General features: G+C 44.6%; 1 protein-coding gene across 1 annotated transcript in view; it reads left to right on the top strand.

Moving 5' to 3' along the window:
- The window catches only part of PSMG2 (proteasome assembly chaperone 2), a 40354-nt gene extending 39446 nt beyond the window's left edge, over positions 1 to 908 (top strand). The window contains exon 7 of the mRNA XM_004470002.5: positions 543 to 908. Coding sequence (XP_004470059.1) covers positions 543 to 635 — 93 coding nt within the window. The 3' untranslated portion in view covers positions 636 to 908. The remainder of the gene's footprint in view (positions 1 to 542) is intronic.
- Positions 909 to 14986: the final 14078 nt, after the last annotated feature.

The raw sequence follows: 14986 nt of genomic DNA, 5'->3' as shown, positions 1-14986 counted from the left end.
ACTTTTGAAAGGAAAGGAGGACAGAGGACCAGTCTCTTATTTACTGTTGTTTCATTAAGGCTAACAGCACTTCCAGAAAAAGAAAAACCTTACGTACATGATTGTCCTTGTTCATATTCCATTAATGTACCAGACAAGTTCTACTAAGCATCAACAAGTCCTTTTTGGAATTAGAATTTGTTTGTTTTTTAGGGGAGTAAAAAGTGTTGATTCTGTGAGCAATATTATAGCTCTTGAATATGCATTATAATTAAGATACTTTTCTCTATTATGAATTAAGAGCATTACACCCAGGGAAAAATCGGTTTTAGACAAAACAGAAGCTCCCATAAGGCTGCTTTATTTGGTAGGTAATTGTCGTTATAATTTGGGCTTTTGTCAAGAATAAACTGGTATAAACCATGAAACACTGATTTTTTTTTTTAATCCCTGGTCTTTTGAATTTGATTTTACTTGATAGACTCCCTCTGTGGCCTTTAATACTTCTATATTAAAAGTGTTGATGGTTAAGTCTAAAGATGAAAATATTTTTTTAATTACAGAGTGAAGACCCCACAGCATCTGCCTTGCCATGGAAAATACCAAGTTCTTGGAGATTGCTCTTTGGCAGTGGCCTTCCCCCTGCACTTTTTTGATCTGTTTTTCAGTTTTACACCATATGTTTGAAGCTACCTATTACCAATACAACTATTAAACAGTCTATATAAAATTTTGTATTACCTGAGAAAGTATTAGGAAATAAGTATTTGCTTTTCACAGAAAAAAGGATTACCCAAAAAAAAGCAGGTTTTCATCATATACAACAAATGTAAATTTTGTACAATAAAGATTTCTTCATTAATTTTGCCTGTTTTACCTCAGACTCTATTAGTTTTCTGTTGCTGCTCTAATAAATTACCACAAGCTTAGTGGCTTTATTTATTTATTTATATATATCCTTTTTTAAGGATTTATTTATTTCCCACCCCCTTCCCCTCCTCCCGCCCTGCTGTTTTTGCTGTGTTGTCTTCTCATTTTCTCTCCTAGGATTCACCAGAATTCAATCCTGGGGACCTCTGGTGTAGAGAGAGGTTCCCTGTCACTTGTGCCACCTCAGTTCCTGGTTTCTGCGGCACTTCACCTTGATTCTCCCCTTGTCTCTCTCTTATTGCATCATCATCTAGCTGTGTGACTCACTTGTGTGGGCACTGGCTCACCACGCGGGCACTCGTGCAGGAACTGGCTCGCCGCACAGTCACGCTTTCTCTTCCTTTTCACCAGGAGGCCCCAGGGATCTAACCTGGGTCCTCCAATATGGTAGGCAGAAGCTCTATCACTTGAGCCACATCCACTTCCCCTTAGTGGCCTTTTAAACAACACAAATTTGTTACCTCACAATCTGTGGATCATAAGTCCACCACAGGTCTCACTAGGTCAAAAATCAAAGGTGTGGGCAGGATTGGATTCCTTCTGGAGGCTCTAAGGGAGAATTTGTTCCTTGCCTTTTCCAGCTTCTACAGGTCACCTGCACTCCTTGACTCTTGTTCCCTTCCTTCATCTTCAAAGTGAGCCGTGTATCTTCTTCAAACCTAAGTAACTCTGACCCCCTGACTCTCCTGCATCCTCTTTCATTTGTAAGGATGCTTATGGTTGATTTGGGCCCACCTAGATAATCCAGGATAATTTCATCATCTCAAAAGAATTTTATTATAAAAAAATAAAAACAGTATTCTTTTTTTTGAGTACCCACTACTATATAATCCATTCACTGTTTATAAATGATCTTATGTATCTACCAGTTAGCTGTTACCTCTGTGCCTTGCTCTCTCGTCTGTAAAAAAGAGCTAGTAATATTAAGGTGTACACCTTACTACACAGGACTCAGTAAAGGTTCCTTTTTAATATGTAAATCATTCTGGGTTCTGTGACCTGTTTTACTTCCCATTCATTTAAAACAACAGGTGGAGAACCCCAGAAACTGCAAACCTAATTGAAATGCTTCTTTTATTTCTAAAGTGACTTAGTTTACAAGGCTAAGATACCACAGCATGGCTTGACTTAACCCAAGGAATTTATTGGCTCACAGTTGGCAGAGGCGGGAAGGCTTGCTTCCTCCCAGAGTTTGTAGTCTTCTCACTGGCCAGCGACATGGTTCCTTGGCTTTCCAGTGACATGGCGGCATTTCTCTCCAGGCTCCATGGACTCCTTCCTGCTCCACCCGGTGGCTTTCTTGTCATCAGACCTCCAGTAATGAGATTAAGGCCATCTTCCCTCAGTGGGCCACACCCTCCCTAAAAATAACATTTTCAAAAGGTCCCAGGAAGAGATGAAGACCATATTCTTTCTTCTGGGGTACATAATTCAACCTACTAGGCAAGGATCTCCTTTTCCAACTACAATTCAATCTTTTCAGATACATAGATTACCTCTAAATGAGCATTTCTAAGAGATTCCTTAGAGGAGTCAAGAGGGACAAGCAGCCTAGGAAGATGTGCAGCCAGCCTTCACGGGGACCGAACTGCTGAGCCAGTGTTACTCTAGGTTCCACAGCGGCCCCAGCTCCAGCCACCGCTTCCCCCTCTGGAGAGCCCAGGACTTGCAGGAGCTCAGCCTTGCCACTTGCGCTGCTCCAGCTGCCTTTGCTTTGGGCCTTCTCTGCCCACCTCATTTCTGCTCCACTCTCTTCTCGGGTATTTCCCACACACCAACTCCCTATGGAAAGTTCTGACTGGGCGCCTGGCTGTGCAGCCATGCAGGTCCACAGGGCTTCAAAGCCTGCCCAGGTCAGATGTCATGGGCACTGCGGTGGGCTTAGGACAACATGCACTGGCACTCCTGTCTGTAAGATAACCTATCAGGAGGAGCAAACCCTCGAATCTAAAAGCTATCCCAGGGCGCAGATGAGGCTCAAGCAACTGAGCTCCCGCCTACCACACGGGAGGTCCCTGGTTCAGTTCCCCCTGGCTCGACAGGCAGGCATGGCAAGCTGAGGCAACAAGAGACACAAGAAAAACAATGAAAAACAGGGAGCGGAGATTCCTGGTGCCTCCTAAAGAGGACAAGCAAGACAGTGAGCCGACAACAGGCAAGCACAGCAAGCTGATGCAACAAGAGACACAAGAATAAAATGAGAGACACAACAAAGCAGGGAAAGGAGGTGGCTCAAGCGATTAGGCACCTCCCTCCCCTATCAGAGGTCCCGGGTTTGGTTTCTGGTGCCTCCTAAAGAAACGAGATGAACAGACACAGCAAACACAAACAAGGGAGTGGGGAGAAATTTAAAAAATAGTAATAAAAGCTATACCAAAGGGGAATGGGTCTCGCTTAAGTGGTTGAGTTCCCACAACTCACACCGGAGGTCCCGGGTTCAGTTCCTAGTACCTCCTGAAAAAAGACAAAAATTAATAAGCAAAACAACAAAAAATAACTCAGGGAAGCTGATGTGGCTCAGTGGGTGAGCACTAGCTTCCCATATATGAGGCCCCACGTTCAGTCCCCCGCCCCGGGTACCTCAAAAAAAAAAAATCTTAAAGTTAACCAAAAATAACATCTACTCTGAGCTTTCTTTTCCCCTTTCTTTTGGAGCTATGTTCAGCTCCCTGTGTCCTGTGTAATGATAAAAATATGCACACTAGATTTTGAACAGGGAGGAGACATCTCTGAGCCTGCCTATGAGGCCAGTCTGAGGAAATGAAGTTGGAGTTGAATAGAAGTTAATCAAACAGGGTAGGACATGTTCATCAGGCAGAGAAAACAACTTGTTCCAAAGCAGTGGGCCAAGAAACAACGGTGGGGTTGATGCCAGTGGAGTAAGTGCAGCACTAGCTCTGCTTTTATTGTCTATTCAGTGATAGACTCCTCACCTCAGTGGTGCAAAAGATTAGTTTCCAGAAGACTGAGGAAAAGGAGAAGAGAGACTGTAGTCCAAAGTTTATTAGACTATTCGTGCCTGAAGAACGGTGTGGCAGTTTGACATTATTTATGAATTCCAACAAGAGATATGTTTGTAAACTGGTCTGTTCCTCTTGGCGTGACACCCTTTGATTGTATTAAATTCAAAGGTTTTATGTTTACTTGATTATCTTAAGATCAGGGCTTTGATTCGGCCATCGCCCATGTCATTAGGGCGTGCAGCGTTGAGTCCCTGCTCCCTTGGTGGACTATATGAACGGACTCTCAAGGAGAACACAGAAGTAGACAGACAGAATAAGATACACATGTGAAGAGAGAACGCCACAGACACAGAATAGGAGAGGCCTTTGATCCTGCAGTCCAGGGAAGAGATGACCCATTTGCCAGCCTACAGCTGAGATCGGAAGAAGCTGGACCCACGGAGCCTTAAGAGGGAAGAGGAAGGCTGAACCCTTGTCCACACCACCCACCATCTTGCTTCGACACATGACAAGAGTTTGGTAAGGAAGTATCCTTGAATTGGACCCTTTAGGGCCTTGTGACTGTGAGTTTTACCCCAAATAAATACCCTTTATAAAAACCCACAGAGTTCTGGCACTTTGCATCAGCACTCCTTTGGCTGACTAACACAAATGGGAACACTTTTTTCTTTTATATTTGTCACCCAGTCCCTAACACAAGGTATTTGTTCAATATTTGTGGAATGAATATAAAATTACATACACAGAATTTTCATCTGGGAGAGCCCAATGAAGATTAAGAACAGAATATGTTGGGTATAGTGGGCACACCTTATCATTACATGCATGTGCTTTTTTGGGGGGGAATAGAGTTGTTCATTTTTTTTTGTTAGGCCAGTAAAAAGGAATTTATTTGCGAAATGGGGGAAAGAACAGAGCTTGCCAAAAAATGGGAGAGAAAGATGAAAATACACACCAAGATTTGGTGCAGGCTCCTCTGGGCAGAGAGTTGCATGTGCTTTTCACGTATTTCTCATTACAGGAAGCAGAAACCAGAGCAGCCACACTGCTCTGCATGATAAAGGGGTAAAGTTACTTGAAGTTGACAGCTGGGGAGCAGAGGAGGAGTCTGGGAGAGACAGAAATCGGCCGAAGTTCCGGGACAGGACATCTGAGATGGGCGTCTAGAAAGAAATGTCTGAATAGGGCCTTCTCTTTTTCCAGGTTTATACCTGGCATGCAGGTACACTTGTTACAGCTGGCTCGCCATGTGGCTGTGCTAACACCTCCTGGTAGCATTTTTGTTTTCCCATTTCCAAATGGTACCTGTCCTTGACACATTCAGCTCTTTGGTTAGTCCTCAGCTTACAGTCCAAATATTTCTGACCCAGTGCCGCGGGCCTGGGTGAATTTTCATCTGACCTGGGAGGTAAGTGATGGAGCCTGTGGAAAGGGTGCCCTTAGGAAAGCGCTGGGCCTGCCACGTGCTCCCGCTCCACCAAGACCACGCTGGCCACTCAGACAAAGCCTGGTCGGCGGGGGCAGCCACTCAAGGCCCGAGGACAGGGCAGGCAGCCAGGCCTCCTTGCTGAGTCCCACGAGGTCTACCGGCCATCGTGGATGACTCCCAGTTGTGCAGGGACAACAGCTAATTGAAGATGCAGGCACTGCCGGCACAACACGGGAGAGCCGCTCTCAACCCTGAGCCTCCGCAGGAGGGCGGCCAGGCACGCAGGCCCCAGCTGAAGCACTTCTCTGGGGCCATGTTTATTAAAAATATATTCCTGGGAACAGACGGGCCTCAAGCGATTGGGCTCCCTTCTGCCGTACGGGAGGTCCAGGGTTCAGTGCCCAGGGCCTCCTGGTGAGGGCAGGCTGGCCCACGTGGCGAGCTGGCCCACGCAGAGTGCCAGCCCACGCGGGAATGCGGCCCTGCGCAGGAGTGCCGCCCTGCGTGGGAATGCCACCCCGCACAGGAAAACCGCCCTGCACAGGAGTGCTGGCTGACACGGAGAGCTGGCGCAGCAAGATGATGCAACAAGAGATACAGAGGAGAGACAATAAGAAGACGTAGCAGAACAGGGAGCTGAGGTGGTGCAAGAGAGTAATCGCCTCTCTCCCACTCCAGAAGGTCCCAGGAGCGGTTCCCGGAGCTGCCTAATGCGAATACAAGCAGACACAGAAGAACACACAGAGAACAGGCGAACAGGGGAGTGGGGGAGAAATAAATTTTTTAAAAATTAAAAAAAAAAGAAAAGTATATATTATATATATATTCCTTTCTATTGTCCTTGGTGCAGATTTTGGAGAATAAAAGCACCTTGAGGGAAGCAAATTTGGCTCAATGGATAGAGCATCTGTCTACCACATGGGAGGTCCAGGGTTCAAACCCAGGGCCTCCTGACCTGTGTGGTGGGCTGACCCACATGCAGTGCTGATGTGCGCAGGGAGTGCTGTGCCACGCAAGGGTGTCCCCCATGTAGGGGAGTCCCACGCACAGTGGGTGCACCCCATAGGGAGGAGGGCCACCCAGTGCAAGGAGGGTGCAGCCTGCCCAGGGTGCCACATGCAGAGAGCTGACACAGCAAGATGATGCAACAAAAAGAGACCCAGATTCCCAGTGCCGCTGACAAGAATACAAGTGGACACAGAAGAACACACAGCAAATGGACAGAGAGAGCAGACAACTGGGGGGTGGGGGGGGGCAGGGGTAGGGGAGAGAAATTTTTAAAAAATAAATAAATAACTCTTTTGAAAATAAAAAGCACCCTGACCATTCAGGAGATAAACACGATGAGGTTAAAGAAGACACAGGTGTTTCTTAGATGTCAGTGTCAAAAGCTCAGTTATCCGGGATTCAAATGACAAAAATCCTCTCTCTGATCAGAAGAGTCTGCGCCCCATTCTTAGGAGAAAGACAAAAGGAACAGTTCTCAGAGATTAGTTAAGGGGGAAAGAAGAAAGAAAAACTTCCAGGATCTATCCTAGAGTTTTTATATGAATAGCTCAGTCTCCAAACCTGTATTTTATTTAGTTTTCTCTGTGAAGAAAACAAAAAATTATTCTGATGGTCCTCTCAGGAGAACACTGGATTCTTAAAAAAAAAAGAAAAAAGAACTAATTCTGTTCAGTATACTCAATTAGGCAGAAATGCTTTGAGAAAATCCTTCAAAAACAACATCATCAGTTTCTTCCAACAACCCCTAAAGAAGCGATGGAATGATCAGGGGTCTAAACTATCCAGTTAGCCTTTCACTCTCTCATTTTAAATTTTATAATCCATATCCCATAAAATTCACCATATTACATATGTAATTCAGTGATTTTATTCAGAGTTGTACAACTGTCACAATAACTTTAGAACATTTTCTTCATTCCAAAAAGGAACCCTGTACTTACGAAGCAATAACTCCCTGGCAACCGAGAATCTACTTCTTTTTTTAAAGAGGTACCAAGGATTAAACCTAGGACCTCATGCGTGGGAAGCAGGCACTCAACCACTGAACTGCTCCCACTCCCCCTTTACCCACGTTCTGATTCTATGTGTTTGCCTATTCTGGACATTTCATCTAAATGGAACCACACAGCATGTGACCTTTTGTGCCTGGCTTATTTCACTTAGCATAATGCTTTCAAGATTCACCCAAGTTGTAGCATGTTTCAGTATTTCATTACTTTATATGGCTGAATAATATTCCATTGTGAGGATTTACCAAATTTTACTTACCCAGTCATCTGTTGATGGACATTTGGGTTGCTTCCACTTTTTTTGAACATTCATATACAAATTTTTGTGTATACATGTTTCCTTTCTTTTAAATATATACTTAGGAGCGGAATTGCTGGGTCATATGGTAATTCTATGTTTAACTTTCTAAGGAACTGCCACACTTTTCCACAGTGGCTGCCTGGTTTTACATTCCCATCAACAAAGTAGGAGGGTACCAATGTCTTTACATCTTTGCACTTGTTATTTCCTGTTTTTTAAAATATAAGCCATCCTAGCGGATGTGAAGTGGTATCTCACTGTGGTTTTGGTTTGCATTTCTCTCGTGACCAAAGAAGTTGAACATCTTTTCATGTGCATATTAGTCATTTGTATATCTTCTTGGGATAAAAGTCTATTCAGGTCCTTTGCCCATTTTTTTCACTGGGTTGTTTGTCTTTTTTATTCTTGAGTTGTAGGAGCTCTTTATATATTCTGGATACTGGACATGTGGTGGTTTGAAACTATATGTCGATCAGAAAAGCATGTTCTTAAAGTTAATCCATTCCCATGGGTGGGGACTATTGTCAGTAGGACCTTCTGCTGAGGCTCCTTCGCCAAGGTGTGGCCCACCTCATTCAGAATGGGTGCTAGTCCTCTTACTGGAGTCCTTTCTAAGCAGAGTGAATGAGGGTAGAGTGAGGGAAAGCCACAGAAGCAAGACCGTTGCCATGTGCCCTGCCATGTGAGAGGAGCCAGGATTGCAGGCAGAGGGTGTTTGGGGAGAAAGCATCATTTTGATGATGCCTTGATTGGGACATTTTCAAAATTGTGTGCTCGTAAATTCCCACTGTTAAAAGCTGACCCATTTCAAGGTGTCTGTTTTAAGCAGCCTAGCAACCTAAAACAAAGCCCTTATCAGATATGTAATTCGCAAATATTTTCACCCATTCCGTGGGTTGTCTTTTTGCTTTCTGGATAGAGTCTTTTGAGGCACAAAAGTTTTTTTTAATCTAAAATGAATCTTTAGTTTGAGTGGTATAAACCCTCTTCCCCTCCCCTACAAAATCTGTAGTGAAACCTGCACATCTCACTAATGCCTTACTGTGAGCACATTCTTTTGATACTGAGCTCTGAAGAGAAAAGTTCCTGGGAGCTCAGAGAAACTGGAGGCCAGAGCTTGCTCTCACCTTAGAACATTTTTTTTTAAGATTTATTTTATTTATTTACCCGCCCACCCCACCCCTTCTTGTTGTTTGCAGTTGCTGTCTGTTCTCTGTGTTCCATTTGCTTTGTGCTTTCTATGCTTGCTCATCTTCTCTTCAGGAGGCACTGGAACCAAACCCAGAACCTCCCAAGTAGAAGAGAGGTGCTCAGCCACCTGAGCCTCCTCAGCAGCCTGGTTTGTTGTGTCTCTCATTGTCTTTCCTCTTTGTGTCTCTTTTGTTGCATCATCTTGTTGCATCAGCTCGCGGTGCCTGTCTGCTATGCCAGCTCACCTTCTCCAGGAGGCACCCGGAACTGAACCCAGGACCTCCCGTGTGGTAGGCAGAAGCCCAGTCGCTTGAGCCACATCCACTTCCCAGCCTCCTCTGCTTCCCTCACACCATAGAACTTTATTGCTGCTCATAGGCCAATCCAGAAGCCCCAGCTCTCCTTTGGGTTATGCCAGCATTAAGGAAATATTGTTTAGTATTCTTCATTGCAATTATTTCTTTCTACATTTTATGGCAATTAACACACTAGGTTAGCCACACTTTGGGTTAGAAAAAACTTTCTTTTTCTTAAACTTTTTATTTTGAAATAATTTCAAACTTATAGGACAGCTGCAAAAATAACACAAACCCCATACAGAGAACTCCAACAGATCCCCATTCCCCTAGATACCCAGGTCCAACAACTTTTAACATTTTCCACATATGTTATATCATTCTGTCTATCTGTCCATCTATCTATCAGTTCATCTACCTATCTAGCCATCTGCTCATCTAAGGTTAGATAGACTTTTGTGGCCCAACGTGAGATGCCCATTTAGACTATTATGTCTCTGGGGAAATATTTTGCATTCTAAACAACCACATGACAGACACACAATCCACAAATAAATTGGGAACTTCCTACATATGATTTCACAAATTATTTTAGGAATACAACTTGGTATATTTTCAGGATCCAATTTCCATATTTCGCAATATGTATTTCTTAGAAAATAAACTCTTACCTAAATAACTGTCAAAAGAAGAGATTGACTATGCCAACAATAAAACCAGTGTCTTTTCATTGAAAGGAAACACTTTTATGTACCTAATTTTTACTACATTTTAAAACCTTTTTATTGATAAATAAACATTTTTCTAATTCTATAAAGGATAAAACACTTAGAAAATACGAAAGAGCCTGAAGAGGAAAATAAATAACATCCGTCATCATTCCTCCCAGAGTTAGTAACTATTAACCTTCTGGGGTGATTCTACGCCATTTTTTTTCTTAACACATATTTAAGTGTATACAGAATTTAAAATGAAGGTGACATTATATTATATATAGAATTTTGTATCTTGTCTTTGAAAAGTCCTTAACATGTGTTAGCAATGAATGCTTTCTCACTGTCAGACATTCACACGCTGCAGCATTAAGTGTTTCCTCTGCTCGCCCTGCCTGCCCCCGGGGGCCAGCTGCCAGCTGGCTGTGCATCTGTTCACACCTGGGCATTTGCGTCAGACAAGAGTAAAATCCACCTAGGTTCCTATGACAACTTCCAGGAGAGGAAACTGTTAGTTTATTTTCTCTTTTATGTTTAAGTTCTATTTCTTTTCCTTTACTGAAATCGAAGAGTCTTTCATTTACACAATGCAGAATGACATGTCCATTTATAAATATGCTTACCTCAAACTTTGTGTCTAACCTAAATAAAAATTTAAAAATTTCTCCCATCAACATTTGATTGATTAGTTTTTGTTTTCTTTGATCTTTAGATTATGTGATTTTCAAAGGATATTTCTACTGGGTATATATATAGGGGAAAATCCTGCTATGGTTAGAAATATATTTTTTCCCTTGAGAGGAAAATAAATCAGATAAAATAAAATAAGAAGCGAGGATGAAACTTTTTATTTCATCTGTCAATTCAACTCAAAATCATAAGCAGAGGAGAACTATACTGAAGTGAATAAAATGACGATATTCTGAAAATATTTGGTTTTCCAAAATAGACAATACATACCTTCTGCATATATGAGTATTTAATGTAAGTTATATGTAGCTATTTTAAGTTCTGCGGCAGTTCTCAATTAAGAAAGTCCAACAAAAATTTCCAGCATATTCCAGCTGTTGCGTGATGCCAGGGAGGTTTGAGGGCAGGGTGAAGGGAGTGTGATTTTGTTCTCACAGCTGTGATCAGTTTGCAGAACAAATAAAATACCCTGAAATGGCATGGCTAGACAATGAAGCATCTGAATTAGGAGAACTTTAACTGATTCTCATTCAAACGATGCCACTTTTCATTTTTAACCATCGGCAGGAAATCTAACAAGTGTTACACGGTTCACCCAGCTCCTTAAAGAGGATATTGAGCCTAACTTTCGTTCTTGTTGACTGTGTTGTACTTTTTATCCCTACACAACTGTGTGCCCGTTGATTCATTTTCTCTTCCCAGCCAGCTAGGCTGCATCTTCATAGCACCTGGGGTATATCATTTATTCAACAAATTTTTGATGAAAAACTGATGAGAGGGGAGCAGATGTGGCTCAGGTGACTGAGTGCCAGTCTACCACATGGGAGGTCTGTGGTTTGGTTCCCAGTGCCTCCTAAAGAAGACAACGAGATGGCATGATGGGCAGACACAGCAAGCTGACACGACAAGAGACACAAGAAGAAAAGACATAATGAGAGACTCAAAGAAGCAGGAAGCAGAGGTTCCCGGTGCCTTCTAAAGAAAACAAGCAAGACAGAATGCTGACGCTACAGGCAAGTGTGGCAAGCTAACACAACAAGATGATGCAGCAAGAGATACAGGAAGAAAAAACAACAGGAGACACAACAAAGCAGGGAACGGAGGTGGCTCAAGAGATTAGGTGCCTCCCTCCCACATCGGAGGTCCCCGGTTCAGTTCCTGGTGCCTCCTAAAGACACAGCACACAGCCAGGGCAAACAACGAGGTGGTGGGGAGAAATAAATAAATAAAATAAATCTTGAAAAAAAAAACAAAACTGACAACAACCAGGAGCGAATGTGGCTCAGGCAGTTGAGTGCCTACTTCCCACATACAAGGTTCCTGGTTCAATCCCTGGCCCTGGTACCTCAAAAAAAAAAACAAAAAAAACCTCACACCAAAGCCTGATGAGACCATCCCTTCTCCTACCGTCACTGCGCAGGTACCTAGTGACGCATCTTCTCCGGCCATCCCTCCGCTGTGTTGAGCACCCCTGTCCCCACCTGCTCCTTTAGTTCCTCACTTCCGATCTGCTGTGGACAAACACTAGACAACCACTCCTAGGTATTAAACTGGTGTTCACCAGCAGCTAGTTAGCAGGCAGTGGGGCTCAGCCTCCAGAGCTCGGCCGCCAGGGCTTTCTGCCAGCCGTGGCCACCCCTGGAAAGAGGCTCATGCTTGGCAGTAGCCACTGGCCCAAGCGCAGGGCAGTGCTCGTCTGGGGAAGTGGGTGCTGTGCAGCAGGGTCCCCCAGGGAGACGCAAATGCGCTCGCGAGCTGACACCACGGCTCCCGTGGGCTGACTTTCCATTGCTCCCCACGTGGCCCTTCAAGCTGCCCCAAAACTGCCTGGGGCCCCAGCACCCCTCAGCTGCACCCCGATGCCCCCATCAGCTCTGCTCGGCCGTGAGCCGAGCACCTCTCCTCATAACCAATGCTGTCATTTAAAAGGCCCCTCCTCACCAGCAGTGAGGGTGGCAAGGCAAAGGGGGTGAAGGAATTAAGATATCCCCACCTACGTTTTATCATAGACTCTTAAAAGGCGGAGCCCAAAGGAACCTTGGGGAAAGATGGTATGAAAAAGGGGCCTGGGGTCCCAGAGCCAGCGGGGGGGGGGGGGGATGATGATGCATTCCTCTCTCAAGATTTTCCTCCTACACTGCATTTTTTTAAAAAATGGAAATGTTTGCAAAGATTCATCTACAAGGATGTTGTAAACAGACATTATATATCATACTAAAAGCCTGAAAGTTATCTAACTTGGAAATTAAATAATTTGGGACATCTATAAAATAAAACACCTTTATTTAAATATAATCATTTTTTAAAAAGATTTATTCTCCACTACCTCATTGTTTGCACTCCCTGTCTGCTCCCTGTGTCCACTTGTGTTCTCTTTTTTTAAAAGATTTTATTTTTTATTTTTCTCTCCTCCCCCCCCGCCCCATTGTCTGCTCTCTGTGTCCATGCGCTGTGTGTTCTTCTGTATCCGCTTGCATTCTTGTCAGCGGCACTGGGAACCTGTGTCTCTTTGTGTTGCGTCATCTTACTGCATCAGCTCTCCGTGTGTGTGGCGCCACTCCTGGGCAGGCTGCACTTTTTTCACGCTGGGCGGCTCTCCTTATGGGACACACTCCTTGCGTGTGGGACTCCCCTATGCTGGGTACACCCCTGCATGGCATGGCACTCCTTGCACGCATCAGCACTGCATGTGGGCCAGCTCCACACAGGTCAGGAGGCCCTGGGTTTGAACCCTGGACCTCCCATGTGGTAGGCAGACACTCTATCGTTGAGCCAAATCTGCTTCCCCACTTGTCTTCTCTTCAGGAGGCACCAGGAACTGAACCTGGGACCTCCCATGTGGAAGAGAGGTGCTCAATGGCTTGAGCCACCTCAGCTCCCTGGTTTATTGTGTCTCTCATTGTCTTTCCTCTTGGTGTCTCCTTGTTGCATCATCTTGTTGCACTAACTCACTGCGCCTGCCCGCCGCACCAGCTTGCTGTCTTCTTCAAGAGGCACCAGGTCCTGAACAAGTGACCTGCCATGTGGTGGGCGGGAGCCCAGTCACCTGAGCCACATCCGCTTCCTAAACACAATGATTTTTAAAAAATAGTGAATAGTATGGTGATTTATATGGAGAAACCCATGAAACTCTGTTGGAAATGACGTAGCTAGGAAATGAATGTCTATTTTATAAATTTTTCCTGAATTTCAGATGAACCCATATCATTATTTTATGTAACAATCAAAAATTTAGAAAAATTATTTTAAAAATATTTAATGACTAGAAATAAATGTTCACTTAACCACATGGTTAAGTGGAGGCGGAAAAGTGGATTACAAAATAGTATTTACCATATAATCACCATGGGAGGGCAGGGGAAGTGTGTATATGCATAGCAAAAATGTTAGAGTGGTTATTTACAGGTGATTTTTACCTTCTTCCTTATTTTCTTCTTTTGTTACCCTGTAAAGTATAAAAACGTAAAGTATAAAAGTTCTACAGTTACTATGGTGTTCTGAAGTAGAAGGAGACAGTGCTGGATGGCAGAACGCTTTGCTTCAGAGCAGCGCCGTGTCTTGTCCCTAAGGGGTGCCCGAGCCCACGCCAGCGCTACCTGTTTGTTAAACAACGTAAGACCTCACATACGGCTCAGTAAGTGGCAGAAGTTTCTTGAGCTTCCCATTATCTCTTGAGCACAACTAGATTCGAAAGAAGGAAAATTTTCCAAATTTACTCCAAGAGAATGAATATTTCGAGGGAATCAGGCCGGCCAATTTCAATTAAAGTAATAACAGCTAAGGGGAAAATTCTGGTCCTCATGAGCTTGCCCAGGAAACAAGCTGTATTTGAAATTACTGTGTTTTTAATTCGATATATAACATTCTCAGTCTCATGGCTTAAAGTTCCTTGCACATGCTGATGATTTAATGATTCCCAAATTTATCTTTCCAGCTTAGCCTCCCCCTGAGCTTAGACCTGCGTATCTAACTGCCTTCTGGACCTCTGGCTTTGAATGTCTAAGCTCTCGAAGGGACATCTCCGTTTCAGGATGTCTAAGACCGAACTCCTGGTCGTCCTGGCGCAGCCGTGCCCCGTCGGCGTTACCCAGCCTGCTCAATGGCAGCGCCGTCCCCCCGGGGCGCGGCCAGGAACCGCGGGGTCCTTACTCCCTCCTGCGTTTCACGGGTGCTCTCCCAGCAAAGCCTGTGCTCCCAGCCACCATGTCTTATCAACAGCATAGTCTCAGGACGTGGACGAGGCTCAGCCCGCTGGGAGCCCGATGGGAGGTTCCAGGTTCAGGTCCCAGTGCCTCTTAAACGAGGACGAGCAGACACCCATCCCGCTGCAGTTGCAGACGCTTAAGGGGCAGATGTCCCCAGCCCGCCGACACCGCAGCCCGCGGGGAGCGGAGGTGGCGCAGGCCTTTGGGCATTCGCCTCCAGTGTCCGAGGTACCTGGATTGCTTCCCGGTGCCTCCTGGAGAAGGTGAGCCA

The sequence above is a fragment of the Dasypus novemcinctus genome, chromosome 16 (genome assembly GCF_030445035.2).
Source record: "Dasypus novemcinctus isolate mDasNov1 chromosome 16, mDasNov1.1.hap2, whole genome shotgun sequence".
Lineage (NCBI taxonomy): Eukaryota > Metazoa > Chordata > Mammalia > Cingulata > Dasypodidae > Dasypus > Dasypus novemcinctus.
The sequence above is the reverse complement of the archived record's forward strand: the minus strand, read 5'-3'. Positions and strand labels throughout refer to the sequence as shown.